Source organism: Bombus impatiens, unplaced genomic scaffold, assembly GCF_000188095.3.
Source record: "Bombus impatiens unplaced genomic scaffold, BIMP_2.2 scf_0248, whole genome shotgun sequence".
NCBI classification, from domain to species: domain Eukaryota; kingdom Metazoa; phylum Arthropoda; class Insecta; order Hymenoptera; family Apidae; genus Bombus; species Bombus impatiens.
Window position 1 is genome coordinate 1,208,813 of NT_176667.1, and position 19,130 is coordinate 1,227,942.

The following is a 19,130-nucleotide window of genomic DNA, read 5'->3' on the forward strand; positions in this document are numbered from 1 at the left end:
TTATAACAATATTGATTCCCTTATAATTATATGAGAATATGTAATAAAACCGATGTCATAACTTTTTACATTTAATTAAGTGTGACGATTAATGCATACCATATCCATTAATAATATTAGTAAAGTAACAATATTAGTAATATATTACGAAAATGAAATATAATATAAATTAGAATAATGTCACTTTTATTTCATAATACAAAATAACATTGCTGAAGGTGGGCCCATTTGTGTGTTACATTAATATTGTAAATATTTTATTATAATTCAACTATAATTTGACTTAATTCAATGAAAAATAGTCAAAATGCGGCCATTAGCCAAGTAAGTGAAAAAAACATTACACATACGCGCGTACACACATAGCGCAGAAACTGTAAATAATTCAATGTTAATATTATTGATTAAATTTTATTGTAAATTATGATCGTTGTTAAATGCAATCCGATGTTCCATATTTTTGTTGTTTAACAGGTATCAGAAAATTAACGCAACACTAAAAAATTTAAGTTTTATGTGATGTTTGTTCTATCAACATAACAATGAACAATAACATAACAATAACAATCATAAAGATCATAAGAAGAGGAATAGGCAATAAATACGAAGTAAAAATGATAAAAAATATTTCATGCAACTCTAATCTGACTTTATATAACATATATGTTATATTTGTGTGGTGAGTTGTAATAATAACAAGTTACAATGTAAATGTCTTATATATTATTGCTTTAAAAGGTTTAATGATAATATCTATGAAAACATGAATAATTAAAAAAATTATGTTATAATGAAATTTAAATACGATAGTAATTTATATTAATTTTATTCTCCCCTTGCCATTCAGATTCAATTTTATTTCATACTTTTCAATTTCAATACATACTGATTTTAACATTTACATACAAACACAAGTGTATGCGCGCGCGCACCATTGTGCATTATGATAACAAAGAAATGATCAGATTAATCAAATTAATTTTGTCAATTCGATATTTTCTATTCATCTGTTCAAATAATTAAGGTATATAGACGCAGGACTTAACAAGAATGATATAATTACATTATTATTGTTATAATTATATTTAAATAAAATTAAAAATGATAATAATATGTTTGCACAGATTTTGTTATCATTTGAATATTACACATAACTAATTATTAAAACTGCGAAAGTAATAAGGGTATGGTGAATATTTAAGAAAAGAAGTGAAGATTTTTTAAGAGCAGCACTTTAACACTCTTCCTCGCCCTCCCACCCTCTCTTTCTCTCTTTTCCCTGACCTTAAATAGATTTAAACGTTGATTAAAAATGTAGAAAATAATTCTTAAGTTAGAGAAAAGAAGCAATAATATAATGTATTGACATTTTTATTTATAGGAGAAAGAGATACATAGTTGTAAAAGGCTAAATAAATTTTGCATAATTGATGTATTTAAAGTATTACTTTCCCAAAATCATCTGCCATTTTCTTAGAGAAGTAATAAACGTTAACCGTATTACGTATTAATTAGAAAGAGCTATTTGTTTTTTCGCGCACGAACTTAGTGCATATCGTAAATTACGAAAAAGAGTGTCAAGTCGGTGTAGGAATGTGGCACTTCAAAATGGCTGCCAGTTACTTTAGTAATTTACGGCTGTACCTTTCTTTGTTGTTGCTGAAGTAATTACGATTGTAAATTGGAATAGCACAGAATTAGTTTTAAGGGAAAATAGTGAATTAAAAGTTCTATGTGCACGTTAACCTCGTCACATGGATTCTGTGGAAACGTGAGAATAGAATATGCTCTGAAGTCGTTCTCTCCTGATTGCTGTTTCAGTTAAACTTATTTCAAGAAATTTCGTAGCCAATGCCTTCTGTCTTCTGAAGAAAGTGTGTGCTACCGTAGCCCATTTTACGTACAGAGGACTTTCTGGAGTGATCCGTCACGCATCTAATGAATAGGTTAGATTTTTGATGGATCTCAACATTATGTACTTACCAAGATATGAAAAGTCGTTTGTAACATTACACATGAAGCTGTTTGCATTCAATGACCGAAACAAAATTTTCAAATAAAATATATTACATACGAATGCTGAACAAAATGAGTAAAGTGATTCCGAAAGCATTTAAAATCTATTATAACTTGTAACATATTCTTTTAACATTTATCAGATTATTATTATTAACATTATTTTATCGTGTATATAATTGGAAATATTTCAATAGAAGTGTACTTAATAATGGACATTGTATTTTTCAAATCACAATTTGTTGTTTGTATTTTGTGTAACGCATAGTAATAGCACTCTAATGACAACACAAAAGCTCTATATTAAAATATATTTGTATTTAACCAGTTTTACAAGCATTATGTGGTATAAAGGAATTTATATTATATGTATTACAAGTGACCTATCAACTATGGATTTGATTAGATAGCATTGCAAGTATGAAATAGTTAACAATTTATGTGTTCAGAATTTCAAGTATTTTTGGATGGAATTGATATTTTTAGAAGGAATATGTAATCATTCAGAATGATATCGTACAATAAATACGATAGCAAAATGTTATAGCAATGTTACAACATTGTAAGAAAATAACTCGGTATTATGTTTTAGATGTATGTATATATATATATATATGTCACAGCCGGATTAAAGCTAGGTCTGAGAAGGCCTAGCATGGGCCACTATGAATCCACCCACGGTTAGCAAATCGAGCACTCGTGGCTCTGGATATCATCAAAAAGCTTTGGCTGAAATTCGCAATTCTTTGCTACCTTTTGCGAATATCGGAGGAGCAGGCGAAGTAGGTTCCAGCGCTGCTAGTACTATATCTACTTTATCAACGACCAGTGGCATTAGTTCTGCTTCAGGACTTAGTGGTCTCTCTGCAGCTTCAGGTTCTACCATTGATAAATCTGATCAACGACAATTACTAGCTCAGCTTTTAGCAATGGGATATTCAGAGGTACGTGTATCGTTATAAACATTAGAAAAATACTGTTTATAGCAACAAGTGTATTAAAAACTAGCTGGTGGTTGACATTGTATAGCAAAATTTTATATTATACCATATATGTGTACAGGAAATTGCAATGCGCGCGTTGAAGTTAGCTGGTTGGCGTCTAGATGCAGCTATAGAATTCTTAAAGCAGGCACAGGGAGAATCTTTGAACGGTCTCGGTAAACTTAACAGCAAATTAATAAGGAAACCTAGTTTGGAAAGAGAGTTGAGTTTACAACGTGGTAGTCCCGCATTGGATAGTGGAGCAGGAAGTTCACGATCCGATAGTCCACGTTTGACAGAACTTAGCCCACATCCGCAATTGAGTCGACAATATTCGCCGAGCAATTTTGTAGAACGAGAACCACCTCCTCCTCCACCTCCTAGATGCAGTTCTACACCACCGCCGCCGCCACCGCCTCACGCTCCATATAATCAGCCAAACGTACCTACTAATATGCAGCAAATGCTTAAGAGAATGTCTCCTGCTCCGGTTGTTCCAACGCGGCCACCTCCTACTACACCTGGTAATACTGGACCAATCTCAACATCGGTCAATCTACCACAAAGAGGTACAAGTCCGGTAGCGAGTTCAAATAATAATTCTAATTGTCGTCAGCCCATGATCGTTCAGAATGGTCCGCAAGTTCAGCAACAACTTTCTCAACAAATGCAAGCTCTCAGTATTTATCAAACAAGCAATAACAGTACTAATACTCAAGTCGAACCACCACCGCCGTATCCCATAGTGTCTTCTTCGTCGGCTGGTCCAGTACAACCACCATCTTATAGTGCCTCTATACAAAACAGGCAAAGCCCTACGCAGTCTCAGCAAGATTATCGCAAAAGCCCTTCCTCTGGTATCTATTCCGGTCCAACGTCGGCCGGTTCTCCAAGTCCGATCACCGTTTCCGCTATATCTCCGAGTACACAAGCATCGATGGCTAGACCGACTCCATTACAAGCTTGGGGTGCACGACAAGCGAAAACACAACCACCGATCATTATGCAATCTGTTAAGAGTACACAAGTACAAAAACCTGTATTACAAACTGCAATCGCACCGACTTCTCCACAACCGATTTCCACTACTAGTAACACACCTCCACCTCCACCATCGTACGCATCGTCCATTCAACAAAAGCAACAACAGCAACCACAGCCGCAACAGCAGCAACAGCAACAGCAACAGCCGCAGCAGCAACAGCAGCAACAATCGTCACAACAACCACCACCTGCGTATCCACCATTGAACAGTGGCACAATTGGTGCAACATCGACAAATAATATAAACTTGGGTGTTTCGGTAGGCGTGCCTACTACAGAACCGCCAAGCTACGCGACAACGATGCAAGCATTAGCAGCACAACGAGGCATGCATCACCCAGTACCTCCACCTCCCTATGGAACAGCTACCACCGATGATCCTAGCTGCATATCGACGATAGATAATAACACGACCCTAAGGTCTTCTCCAGTCGCATTACATCCTCCGTTACAAAGAAAATATTCACCGGCAGATGGATGTCAACATCCTGCAGAAGCGCCGCCTTTACCTCCAGTAACATCCACGTCCATTTCTTTGAGAACTAATAACAACGTTGGTAACAATGGTAACACCAGTAACAACAACAGTAATAGCAGTAGTGGTGGCAACAGCAATAACAACAACAACAATAATAATAATAATCATTCACCAGACAGCAATGGAGCAAAAGGTGCTGGTTCATCGCCTTCGTCTTACAAAATCAAGCATCAGTCTCCAATACCGGAGCGCAAACATATGAGTAAAGAAAAAGAAGAGGAACGCAGAGATTGTAAAGTCCGTAATTATTCTCCGCAGGCGTTTAAATTCTTCATGGAACAACACGTTGAAAATGTATTAAAATCTCACAAGCAACGATTATACCGTCGGCTTCAACTGGAAACAGAAATGGCTAAAATAGGTCTTAGCGCGGAAGCTCAATGTCAAATGAGGAAAATGTTGTCACAGAAGGAATCGAATTATATTAGATTGAAACGGGCAAAAATGGATAAATCGATGTTTACGAAAATCAAACCAATCGGAGTTGGCGCTTTTGGCGAAGTAACGCTTGTTAGGAAACTCGATACCAATCAATTTTATGCTATGAAGACTCTAAGGAAAGCGGATGTGTTAAATCGTAATCAAGTTGCTCATGTTAAAGCTGAAAGAGATATATTAGCAGAGGCTGATAACGAATGGGTTGTGAAGCTCTATTATTCCTTTCAAGATAAGGACAATTTATATTTTGTAATGGACTATATACCTGGTGGCGACTTGATGTCGTTGCTGATCAAATTTGGCATTTTTAAGGAACCTCTAGCAAGATTTTATATTGCTGAGCTAACGTGCGCGGTAGAAAGTGTTCATAAAATGGGTTTTATTCATAGAGACATTAAACCGGACAATATTTTAATTGATCGAGATGGACATATCAAATTAACAGATTTTGGCTTATGTACAGGATTTCGTTGGACTCATAACTCTAAATATTATCAACAAAATGGTATGCTCCCTATTAATTGATTTATTTTTACATTCTAATATATGCATATGTCTTTGTGTCTTTATGTATACATATATAGTTACAATTATATCAATGTTGTTATTCATGTTGAAATAGGACACGGCAAACAAGATTCGATGGATCCTGCCGACGATTGGAATAACGAATGTCGTTGCATCCAGTTAAAACCATTGGAACGTAGAAGACACAGAGAACATCAAAGATGTTTAGCCCATTCTTTGGTTGGAACACCGAATTATATCGCACCAGAGGTACTACAAAGGACAGGGTATACTCAGTTGTGCGATTGGTGGAGTGTCGGTGTAATTTTATATGAAATGTTAGTTGGTTCTCCACCTTTTCTTGCTAATACTCCAGCCGAGACACAATACAAGGTAGTTGTGATATTTATTTGCTTGCTTTTTTGTCATCAGGTATAGCATGTTGAATGCAGCTTTGAGATATATCATATATTGCAGGTGATCAATTGGGAAACTACTCTGCATATCCCGAAGCAAGCAAATCTATCCGCTGAAGGTATGGATTTGATACTAAAATTATGCGTTGGTGCAGATCGGCGGCTAGGTAAGAATGCAGATGAAGTAAAGAATCATCCATTTTTTGCGAGCATTGACTTTGAAAAGGGACTGCGTCGGCAAGTAGCTCCTCACATACCTCGAATACAATATCCTACCGATACAAGTAATTTTGATCCAGTGGATCCCGATAAATTACGGAATTCGGAATCGTCCGATTCTAACAAGTCCGACGAATTACTAGATAATGGCAAACCATTTCATGGTTTCTTTGAATTCACCTTTAGACGCTTCTTTGACGATGGTGGTGGTCCTGCGTATCCTAGTCGAATAAGTTTGGACGATAATGACAATCAAGGTCCAGTTTACGTATGACAGTAGCTTTAGAACTTTTTGTATCCGCCAAGTCGACAATAACGCAATCTTTCATATATCTCTTCTTCTTTTTTTTTCTTTTGGGAAAAATCTGAGTTTGTAAATATTATCCGAAAAAGTTTCTTCTGAATCGACAAGTAGTTAGAATAATGTGAATCATAAAATTCTTTGTTAAATCGTGAATGCGCACGCGCACGCGCGTCTGTGTATGACAGAGGGTATGCGAGTGAGAAAGTGTGTGTACGTGTGTGTTTGGGTTGAAGTGGACAAGTGAGCATGCATACACGCGTGCGCGCACATACATATAAGTACAGTGTGTATATGCGCACACCATGCTATGTTTTACATGGGAAGGAGAAAAAGAACAATGGTCATACATAAAACGGAAACCCTCGCGTTTGTTCCTTAGTTTCAATAACATATCATACTCGTTTGTTTTCTAACTTGTTTTTTTCTTTTTCTCTCTTTTATTCTTCTTTTTCTTACCCTTGTGTTATAATCGCAGAGTCGTTGAATGAATCGCTATTTTTGAAAGGGCAGACTTTTCTTAATTGATAACTGTTGGGATTATGCAGTATTGTAGAGAATGGAATTATATGTAATTGTAAAATTCAAATTTGTGGGCATTCGTCATGTTTTTACACGATACATTTCTATAGACTTTTATTATTATAATGTGACGCGATCATTCTTAAAATTTCCTATAAAGTGTGGTAAAAAAAAGGAAAAAAGAAAAAAAATATGTACGAATTTTTAAGAAGAATATGAAATTAATTTTTGATAAGGCATATCAATTTCTAAACGTGATAATTACAAATTATGTAATGATTACGAATCGAAAGAAAAAAAAGAAAACGACCGATGGTTGGACAATATATACTCGTATATAGTATGTTTATAGAAAGAAAAATATTGTGCTTGCCATTATCATTGGTATTGGCTCCTGTGCCTATCGGAAACGTGTGTTTGTATGTTTCAGCAAGTACTGTGATATTGCAGATAATTAGAATAATGCGGCTTTTAAATCTATTGGCCTTATTTAACTTCTTTTTTTTATATTGAACGATTAATAACGTGACAAATATATTAATATTAATTGTTACTGTATAGATTTTTGAATGGATGTAATGTGTTCATTGCATATTTTATGCGGCTGTTAATGATCAAACCTATCTTCCCATTTCTTCTTTCTCTCTTTCTTTCTCTCCTCTCTCTCTCTCTCTCTCTCTCTCTCTCTCTCTCTCTCTCTCATTTCCTCACTTATTTCTTCTATTCATTAAATATCCTTTAAGTTTAAGAAATTTTCATTGATTTATTATCATGCCGTATACATTTTACATGCCGGATATCTTTTATATTTTTCCGAAGTAATTAGAGGTGTATGCAACTTACGTTGGATTTGGTAATCTATTTTAGATTCGATGATAAGCAGTGAATAACTAAACAACTTTGATTGCATCGAAAGTACATCGTTAGTAATGTAATTTAAACAAAAATACGACAGTAAATAGTATCGTTACGCTGACTAAGATTACAAATGCATCGTAATAATTTCTATACCATAATTAATTTTCGAAAAAGCGAAAAGCCTTAATTTTCAACGGTAATAGTCGTATTAAAGAAATTTTCTGATTCTGATATCTTTAAAATGGATCATTTTCTTCCTATGTATCTGATGTTACAAACCTCTCATTTCCTCACTTATTTCTTCTATTCATTAAATATCCTTTAAGTTTAAGAAATTTTCATTGATTTATTATCATGCCGTATACATTTTACATGCCGGATATCTTTTATATTTTTCCGAAGTAATTAGAGGTGTATGCAACTTACGTTGGATTTGGTAATCTATTTTAGATTCGATGATAAGCAGTGAATAACTAAACAACTTTGATTGCATCGAAAGTACATCGTTAGTAATGTAATTTAAACAAAAATACGACAGTAAATAGTATCGTTACGCTGACTAAGATTACAAATGCATCGTAATAATTTCTATACCATAATTAATTTTCGAAAAAGCGAAAAGCCTTAATTTTCAACGGTAATAGTCGTATTAAAGAAATTTTCTGATTCTGATATCTTTAAAATGGATCATTTTCTTCCTATGTATCTGATGTTACAAACAAATGGGACTTTTAGATGTAAGCAAATACCATTGTTTGTTTTGATAACTTTCCAATACTCTAGAATGGTAGAAAATCATTAAATGAAGCACGCTATTGCAGTAACAATTTATTCAGTATCGTCACCATGTTTTCTGTTCATTACTAATGTGTAATACAGATATCTTCGTATATATCTATACATGTTAACGAACCAGTTGATTTTTTCCAAAGTAACATGCAACGATAGTTATTACACTCGATTGATTCGTTAAGAAAGAAAAATTTAATATTATCATATTAGGACGCTACCCATTCATAGAAACGAAGAGAATGAACACTGCATTACTGTATGAATGTATGTATCATGTACAAAGTAAAAATAACTTTCTTTTCTCTTTCTTTTCTTCTTCTTCTTTTTTTTTATGCATGTGTTAATATATTAATAATGTATTGATAGAAAACAGAAAAATGTTTCCTTTCCTCCTCAATAGTTAATTGAAGTTATAATAGATTGATAAAAATCGATAGATATAAAGATATGTTAAAATGATATGATATAATGGCAACAATACTGATTGGTATCTGAAAATTAACTTCAAGTTTTACAAAATTTTGTTTTGTTTTTTATTTGTTCCATATTAAGATTAATTTGGAAACTAGCCGAAATAATTACTACTAATTTGTATGCTTATTGTGTGCTGTATGTACCAAAGGAAAAGTAAGTTTTTATATAAGATGAGAAGAAGATTGATAAAAAAATATGATAAAGTATCTATTTTTTATGCCTACTTTATGATCATTTTTAAATGATCCCATGTTAACAACAGCAGGTGATAAATGTTTATATACGTGTTCCCGAACAATGACACATTGTAATACGTATGTATAACGGAAGAAACATATTTGATACGAAAGAATACAAAAACAAAAATAAAAACAGACAATCAGAAATTAAAGGAAATTAATTTCGTCTTTTATTTCTTTGATAAATCTATATTATTTTATATTATATTTAAATACGAAAAGTAAATTGAGTGTGTATTGTCAAAAAAGTAATTTCAAATATCTTTTCGTATGTACATTTTAGGGATTCTTACAGCCATTTCAATAATCTATTAATATTATCGATTGATAACTAATGAAAAAAAGGAAAATGAAGAGGAAAATCCTAGAAATCTTATGTATGATGCATTTAAATCAACAATTTGCTATTTGCAAACATTAAAATATGAAATCAATTCATACATATTTATTTAAATTGGTACAAAACAATGAAGCTTAAGGGATATGCATACATACAAATATAAAGTCGCTGGTTGGTGAAAAGAATCGAGTATTGTATTACATCACATTTCACAAATAACGAATAATGAATACCAAAGGGATTTACTCTTATTGTCATAAAAGTAACCCTAGTTCCCAGTCAACAATTGCTAATTTTACTTTTTGTATACATACTTTTACATCTATATCTTTAGTTTATACGAAATAGATACATGCGAAACAGTGACATTTATATGTAGTTTCATACAGTTCAACAAATGCGATCTTACAATTAATACGAACATTTGAGAACAAAGCATTAACGTATCTTTTATTATAAACTAGAAACGATCAATTAAGAAATGATATACAAAATAGATATATGAAAAAACGTCGTGTTCGTCGTGGGTATTCGTTGCTCGATTGTTAAAATACATTTGCATATATTTTTCTGAATACTATTCACTATTCATTATACATTGCATCATAGAATAGTTGAAATGAAATGATAACCTACTTTTATTATTCATACACAACAATCGATATTTATTAAAATTATTCCTTTAACACGATGCTCATCGCACCAATTTAACATAGATTGTTTTTTTTTAACGTTTACCTGATTTGATGATTCGATGATACCAGTAACTATTCACAGAAAAGAAGTAAAGTAAAGTAAAGATGGTCTGTGTACTATAAGTAAATATTGCAATTTAATATGGAAATTGTTATTATACATGTAATTGTTTATACAGAAACATTATGTATCTAACACAAATGATAGTTCTTAAAAATTATTATTGTAGTAGCAATATTTTTTCAAAGCACCAATAGAGACATGTATATGAAAGGTAAAAGTAAGTGTTTGTATTTTATGAACATGTAGCAGTCAACATGTTAAACTTAAACATATAATGAGCGACAAGTACCTCTTATTATGTATCAAAAAATATTCTTATATTATGAAATATATATGTATATAATACTTTACTTCTGTATGTTATCCAGCTATAAAATAATACCCATTGGTTTCATATTAAATTATATGCTAAAGCAAGCTTGACTCATCTAACAAATTGTAGTGTCATTGAAAGTTCATGGTTTCGCATTACAGATTTGTTTCATAAATTATATCTATTGCAATTACAATATGATATATAGATCTGTTAATTTGCATATTATAGGCAAGCGTTTCTGAATTATAGTTGTACATTTTGTATCATCCTTTTTTGCTTTGTAATTATATCATGAAAAGAGGAGAAACAAATTAGTTTTGTAAGGTAGTATAATATATTATAAACTTTGTATATATTTTTTGAATAATTATTCTAAATTAAAAATACGTTTAATGCTTAATTGTTTGAAATTATTTCTCACATCCTAATTATGGATCAATTCCTGTTAATTCGCGTGTAAAATTAAGATATTTTCAGTATCATGGAATTACGAAGTCGAATTACGAAATTTTATTGAGTATGAAGTATTTAAATGAGGGAAATCACATATGTATATCTTCAACAACTAAAGAAGTCAATACATTAGTTATAAAATTGTTTATGTTATATTTTATGCATCATATTATTGACTATTTAGTGGTTAAAGCAAAAATAAAAAAATGTTTCTGAACAAAGAAAGATATTTTCTTTAACATTGAGATTACGTACATATACGGTCAAATTTTATCGACTCAAAGCTCTTATGAAATAGTTTTCGGTTAATGTCCAAATCCATTATGCTAATCGTTTATATAACTAGACTGATACTGATATCCATTATTCTTTCGAAGTTGTTTTACTCGAATCTATGTAACGCCTTCGGTTGGTTTTGTTTGAAAGAAAATCAATTTACTAGAAAAGACAGGAGAAAGAAAGAGAAGAACGTGACAAGATGAATCGTGTAAAGAAATTGCTATCGAGTAAAGAAACTCGAGATTATTTAATGAGGTAAATAATATGGAATTTGAATGTACATACATATGAGTGTATGCACGTGTAAATTCTGTTACTTCATATTTAATTTAGAATAATGTTAAATTGATTAAGTAATTTCAATGTATTCCTTTGTTTTAGTACACATTTTTGGGGACCTATAGCTAATTGGGGTATTCCTATCGCAGCGATCGCTGATATACAAAGGGATCCGAAATTTATCAGTGGAAAGATGACACTTGGTTAGTTCGTCTATTTTATTTGTTTCTCATACATGTTAGTTATCTATTAAAATTTATCAAGTGCAAATGTGAAAATGGGTAAAATTATGTTGTATTTATACAAAAAGAGTAAGATTTCTATATATCAAGATATAATACTCATAATTTTCCTCTATGCACTTGCTATAACATAGTTTTACTATAATATATTAGTTATTCTTTATATAAAGTAGGATTTCTATAGAAAAATTGAATTTCTAATGTATTTATGGATGTATATAAATATAATAATATATGTATATATGTATGTGCTTTTTACAATACTCAGATAAATTCAGAGTATTTGCATATTATTTAAAAATATCAGAATAAAATATATCAAAACTGTGATATATTAAATCTATGAATTATATCTATACATGTATTATTGAACATTTCGAAACTACAAAGACGCATTAAAGTTTATAAGATATTATATTAATCTTTTTCAGCCTTATGTTTGTATTCAGCAATGTTTATGCGCTTTGCATTGAAGGTTGAACCACGCAACTTACTTCTTTTTGCCTGTCATTTTGTGAACGAAGGTGCACAACTTACTCAAAGCGTTAGATTTATTAAATATCATTATATAAATAAAAAGGAATAACAAGCGATAAGACAAATGTTTGCAATTGTTTAATTTATTTTTTTGAATGGATATCATTAGCGTTTGTTCTAAATTAACATTGTTGGTAACTGTTTGTTCCCACTAAAATTCCAAGCATATGTAAATATAATAATATATAATTTTCAAATATAAATGAAATATCAAACAATAAAAATAACAGTTTTTATAATAAATTAGACAGTTGCAAATGTAAATTAAATATTAATAGATACATGTAAATAAAATATTAAATAGTGTTACAATGTTAACTACGTTATTAATTTGTTATTTTAATATTATCTGTTTCCTTAACATCTCAATTTTATTTTGATTTTTTTTTACTATTTTAAATGTATAACTGTCAGTCAGATTAGCGTCAAGGGAAGTAATTTGATTAACTTTGTTATATTAAAGCTTAATGATAAAGTTAAAATTCACAAAATTAAACTTAGCTTGTTACTTTGCTGAAGTAGTAAAAAAGTTAAAATAAAATTAAGTGTTGAAATACTTACAAGAAGTAAGGTAAAGTAATTGGGTACAAAATATGTAAAATAAGCTGATTTAATTATATTTACAATACATTGTTATAGTATAAAAAATACAAAATGATTAAAAATGACATTATATTATAACAATAATAAATGTGTATCATAAGTTATGTTTTCCAAAGTACTAACATGTACATACAATAAAATATAGTTTAAATGATTAATTTCAATATAGCATAAGCTGTAGTATACAGTAATACCAAGAGTATAATTTAAAAATGAACAATTTATAAGAATAACAATTTCCAAAAGTATTTTTGTTAACTTTTTTTCTAATAGAATCATTTGTTGAAAACTTCACAGAGTTTCATTTCATTACCAATATTCTGCGAATTAATAATTATAACTATAACAACAAAACAAGCAAAAGTGCTCTCAAAAAGGTAGTACAACAGTACAATAATCGATATTATACAGAGTGTTTTAGGTCGGGTAATATAAACAGGCAGGAAGTATATAGATTGTATAAGGAAAAATATGTTGAAAAAGAAAATCTTTTTCGTTTGAAATTTCGTTTTTAAGAAAATTGAATTTGAAAATTCGTCACCCCTTGCCCGATTGTACTATCCGAATGGACGGATGTCATTCTACATTAGTGGACGGATTATATTCTTAAAATCATATCTTGATGATTAATATAATAGAGCGTCGCATTATTGCGAGATTACTACGAGTAATTATCTCCTATAAAATGATACAATATTATCGATACCAATAATAATATCCAATTGACTTGAATCGACGTGGCAGCAGCTAATCGACATTTGAACATATCGTATCTGCGAAATAAATGTTTATGTTAAGACATCAGTTATGTTACAAACAATCATATATTAAAATTATAATTATATCGATTCATATAATGTCAATTACCTAGTTTTTTCATCGTTAACTAAATTATTAAATTCAGCTTCTACTAATTGGCCATCATAGTATGTGATTAAGTCTTCGAATGGATATTCAAAACCTTGCTTACATTCACATTTGTATCCGCCTGTTTCAAAGCCTCTCCCAAGAATTGGCACGCACTATATACACATATATTAACACAATGATAAATATATATACATACGCCTGCACACATACACATACGATATTGTGGGAATATTAAATAAATATTTAATTTAAGAGTAAATAGTATCTCTTACGTATGAAGTTTTCTTATCACACTTGTGTGTACCCTTAAACGCATTTGGAGCGTGAAATACATCGTCACATTGATTGATATCAAGTTGAAGTAGATCCATGGTAACAGCCACAATACCTCTGTAAAGATTTTAATATAAAATGTATGATCTTTCTTTTTTGATCTTCTCTCTTTGAACCCAAACAGGTTTTCTATCCTTCTGGACTATCTCACATTCGATTTCTCATGCATATACTATACCTTTCTTGGTTGTCCATGTGGATAGAAATATACTTACTTGAATTCCAGTTTCTTTTTCAAGCTGTCCAGGCCAAAAAATGGGGATGCATAGGTAATTACCCATTTCTTTACTTTGCCGTTGCAATCGAAGTACGGAGTTGTCCAATGTCCGTGATTCAGGTTTGCTGCCCTATACAAACGAATATGTATTCCCAGACATTAAAATCAATTTTATTTACGAGATCGATTTTTCTTCATTTTTAATACTATGAGTAGAGTATTCTCATATGTGATCTCATTAGATCTAAATGATCTAATTTCTTTTTTTAATAATAATTACCTGTAAGAATTGGGATAATGCTCATACTTTTTAAGGTATTCGCCAGTTTCATTGTATCTAATCTTTATCTTCATGTAATACTTTTCCAATTCATCGAAATTTGTTGCCCATCGTTGTTTTAGCAATTTAAAATAATTCTTTTTTGTATAAACATTACCTATAACATAAAAAGATATCTTTAGAATAATCATATTTTAATAGCAATGATATTGTTCAACTCAATTCCAATTTTACCTGGATCATCGAGTCTGGCTAAATCTTCAACTTTAAATTTTCGAGTATTTAATTCAGTTTTATAAGCATATGGAGCAAAGAAGGTTCTATTTGTGAATTTATTACGGTCCCATAACATTTCAGCAGAATATATTTTAGTGTCTCCAAGAACTAAAGCTAATGTCTCCCCAATCATTTGATCTTCAGTAAGTGGCCTATCTGCTACTCTTTTACCTGAATAAACTTCATGAGAATCAGAAGTTTGTAGGAATGCACTAATAAAGTTTGCTAATCTAGTTGCCATTTTTGCTTCATTTTCAAAAAATTCTTTGGCTCCAAAGGCTATATCTCCAAGTAACGTTAAATCTTCTTCTGTGTAACTGTAATTTGAAATGATATAGACAAGATAATTTTTATCGTTTTACTTACAAGATTACTTTAAAAAAAAAAGGAACAAAAGCGTAAGAATATAAAGATTTCTTAGCAGACCTCTTGCAAGTTTTTGAATTGATACTTAAAATAAATTTAAGAGTTTGGTCGATATTAATTTGTTCGGATCTTAATGCTTCTGGTCCAATGGAATAATTTCTGTAATGATAAAACTGCTCAAGATATTTTTCTCTAACATCTGGTTTTGCCTTCTCCCATTGTACAGGCATCTTATGAATCCCTATGAGTTAAAAAGGTATGATATTATGAACAATATAGAATATAATGAGGAAAGAGAATGAAGTAAAGATGGTAAAACCACTGAAGCTTACATCCTATTCGGGAGCAATCGAATCCATTATAATATTGTTCTTGAGTTGCTCTTTCTATAATTTCACCTAAATATGGACGTCGTACTACATTTGGCAATCTGAAACCTGGTTTACATCTACATTGATATCCTCCTCTTCGAAAACCCCAGCCATGTAATGGTTCACACTACATAAAGATATACAAGTTAGATTAGAGAAGAAACAAGTTTTTTGATCAATATTAAATATACAGTAGTTTCTTTATGTTTAGTACCTCAGTAGTTTCTGTTTTACATCTAGCAGTATCTGCAAATTTATTTGGACCACTATTTCCTTTTCCCTTTGGGCACTGATTTATATCTATTCGTTCGAAATCCATTTCAATTACTGATATGGCAGTATAGCTGAAACAAAGGTAAGTAGTTTAAAATAGAGTTGAAACAAATTGGTCCAATTCAGACAATATACAAATATATACGTTGGATATTCGATATGTCTGAATCCTGTATGTCTTGGATAAATATCTGCGATAGGTACAACTGCTGCTACGAGCCATCGATTTGATCTTCCACAATCGTAATATGGTCTGGTCCATCTTACTGGCCCAGGATATTCATCCGCACCTATATAAAATGAAGAAAGAAAAAAATTAACATAATATAGTTTCGTTTGTCTTAATCCATTAATTTTTATAATAGTACCGCGCGGTCCATGAAATGTAAATGTTTCATTAGTGTTGTTAGCATATCTAATTTCAACTTGATAAGTAGTTTTAGTATCGTGCCTTTTGTCAACATTATCTGGTAACCACTTCTTGTACCTAGATGAATAAAGTTGACAATATAGAATAATGTATAATTAATTATAAAGCATATACAAATATTAATCAAGTTTCTGTTTACCATTCATTTATACGGTAATAATCTGTTGTATAATCTTCGCTAAGGCTACCACTGGCAAATGCACCAAGATCTTGTACGTTAAATGTATTTCTTGTGGACATTCTTTCTAAATGTATAGGATCGTTAAAATCATCAGCTCTAAACGTTCGTGGAGCAAATCTAGGCATAGTTTTGTTAAAAAAGCCTCGATACGATGGCGAATAAGACATATTTGGTGAAAAATATATAGCAGAAGCATTTATATGTGGATTTGCAGAAACATCAGCGACTGTTGATAAGAAATAATACATCATGCCTGGATCATATGTATCATTGATAGCAGGTCGTATGAATCTGGATTGTAAAATATAACTCCAAAAAAATGATCTACTAAGAGCCATGTTATGAAGATGTAATAAAGCAGTTCTATTTGGAAACACAGGATTAATATTGATATCTTTGATGTCAGGTAAATGAGAGACTGCGTCTTCCGGTAGATAGAGATCTCCGAGATGTTGAATAGGGCAATTTTCTTCGTTGATCTTGTCCATTTTTAAACGAATTTCGTTAAATGCATCTCTGGCTTGCCATTCATATTGTCCGACAACGCCCAAACAATAAAAGCTTACGATCACTGTCGTATATATTTTCAAACTGATAATTTCCATCTTCTAATAGATATGTATGTTAGGGTTTCTATAACGATATTGTACTATATTGGTTCATTGTAAAATGGAAAATAGTAGAATGCAATTAGAATAGTAAAAACCACGTAGGTTCTTTCACGTATAAACAACGTTCATTCACATCCTACACGAAACTACATTGAGGATTGAGACAAGCATAAATATACCCAACTCAGTAGAGAGCATGCTTCATAGGAAAGCTATGCTACTACATAATGCCTGAGTTCTGACGTCATCGCTTCTATACCAAATTAGAGTTAACTTTCGTTGTTTAAATCATCTTTCAGATGATCCAACCGCCATTATTTGAAATCACTCTAACAATAAGTATAAAAAATCAGCGTATAATAATTAATGTTTATTGGAGTGTATCACCTTTAGTAGATTTGTTAATAGTTTTAGTTTTAAATAATTTTTTACTAACTCATTATGAACGTAATTTGTATCCTTACGATAAAAAAGCGCAAAACGTAAGCTATTTATAACATGATAAAAAATATTTTAAAACAATTTGAGAGAAAAGAAAACAAGGAAAGGAAAGAAAAGGGGCAGAAAAGATAAACTAAAGCTTAGTATAAGATTACATTTAAATATTTTTTTATTATGATAATTTGTATAGCATCTTGGTCCAACGACCCCTCTAAGGGTTTGACTCTCCAGAGTATGGAGTAAGTACTCTGCTTGCTATGCCATTATTCCAATGCAGGTTCATCCCTATTTATTTGGGATGCGAAAAAAGGAGAATTTCTCATAGCTAAACAAGTATTTTGAAGAGACAACTTGCTGGGGGTCCGCCTCATGCTTTAATACGACTGTACTGGTTCCTGAGAAAATTTCTGCGATGTCTGCACGCAGTTCAAGGTTTTCGATTCGTTAACGTGGGAAATAGTTTTCTAAAGTAATATTAAACATTTCTCGCCGAATGGCTTTTCAAACTTCATGTTTTTTAACAAATAAATGTAAAAAATATTGGAGAAAAATTGTTAATAATAATATTAATTTGATTTATAATAACTCGTTAAATTTTTTATTGATCAGGAATGTAATTGATGTGAGCTGCGATATTCTCCTTTACAATATATGTTACACATAATATTGGCTGTTCAAGGCGTGTTAATGCCAAAAGTATCAAGTTTGCTTTAGATTTTGAGTAAATGTACATATATTTATTTGTACAAATTTTTCTACGTTAAAATTCCAACCTCCCACGACAATGGGTCTGGAGTCGAGCAAAAAATGCATTGTCTGTGGAGAGTGCAGACAGCTAAGTAATGAGAGATAGAAAAAGAGGAGGTGAAAGAGAGAGAGGAAACAAAGCGAAAAAAGAAATATGAGTAATAGTACGGTAAGCGAAATGATTGTTGTTTAAGAATACTCTATGGATTGGCAGTTATCGATTATGATCAGAAATAAAACTATTTTTCGACGCAGACGGAATTTGAACGAACAAAAATTAAGAAAACGGAAAAGTTCTGAAGGAACAGGTTTCTGCGAGCCAACATACGAGCACCATCTGTCTTTGTTACTTCTTCTCCTTTGAGGGACGCGGGTGCGTGCTCAACCAGACAGGCGGTTTACGGTTGAATTCAGGACCGTATCTCCTTGTCTGTAATGCGTTCTCTTATCTTGAACGTTATTTCTCACGTTTAACAAAATCGTTCAGAATATTGGCTAACTTTTATTTAATCATTCACGGAACATTTAACGATGGTAGAAATGAACAATTTTCCACATAAATATAAAAACATAATAGAA

At 31.4% G+C, this 19,130-nt stretch overlaps 3 protein-coding genes across 4 annotated transcripts; 2 read left to right on the forward strand and 1 right to left on the reverse strand.

Moving 5' to 3' along the window:
• Window positions 1-1,562: 1,562 nt before the first annotated feature.
• Window positions 1,563-7,537, forward strand: LOC100749356 (serine/threonine-protein kinase Warts). Of its 2 annotated transcripts, none has more exons than XM_003488610.4 (5): window positions 1,563-1,946; window positions 2,609-2,960; window positions 3,079-5,524; window positions 5,642-5,919; window positions 6,004-7,537. In XM_003488610.4, the coding sequence occupies exons 2-5, from the start codon at window positions 2,682-2,684 to the stop codon at window positions 6,433-6,435; spliced, it is 3,435 nt and encodes a 1,144-aa protein (XP_003488658.1). In that variant the 5' UTR covers window positions 1,563-1,946; window positions 2,609-2,681; the 3' UTR covers window positions 6,436-7,537. The 2 variants fall into 2 exon arrangements, with proteins under 2 accessions (XP_003488658.1, XP_012239641.1); XM_012384218.3 differs by having other exon boundaries at window positions 2,640-2,960.
• A 3,896-nt stretch (window positions 7,538-11,433) lies between these two features.
• On the forward strand, window positions 11,434-12,873 carry LOC100749558 (mitochondrial pyruvate carrier 1). Its single transcript, XM_003488611.4, has 3 exons — window positions 11,434-11,749; window positions 11,876-11,976; window positions 12,447-12,873. Exons 1-3 carry the CDS (start codon window positions 11,694-11,696, stop codon window positions 12,599-12,601), a joined length of 312 nt encoding a protein of 103 aa, XP_003488659.1. The 5' UTR covers window positions 11,434-11,693; the 3' UTR covers window positions 12,602-12,873.
• Window positions 12,874-13,658: 785 nt separating this feature from the next.
• On the reverse strand, window positions 13,659-17,554 carry LOC100749677. Its single transcript, XM_003488612.4, has 12 exons — window positions 16,711-17,554; window positions 16,510-16,628; window positions 16,287-16,431; window positions 16,083-16,212; window positions 15,830-15,995; window positions 15,558-15,738; window positions 15,090-15,448; window positions 14,856-15,012; window positions 14,574-14,705; window positions 14,298-14,415; window positions 14,023-14,177; window positions 13,659-13,928 (listed from the first exon to the last, which is right to left on the reverse strand). The coding sequence occupies exons 1-12, from the start codon at window positions 17,355-17,357 to the stop codon at window positions 13,817-13,819; spliced, it is 2,421 nt and encodes an 806-aa protein (XP_003488660.1). The 5' UTR covers window positions 17,358-17,554; the 3' UTR covers window positions 13,659-13,816.
• Between the last annotated feature and the right edge of the window lie 1,576 nt (window positions 17,555-19,130).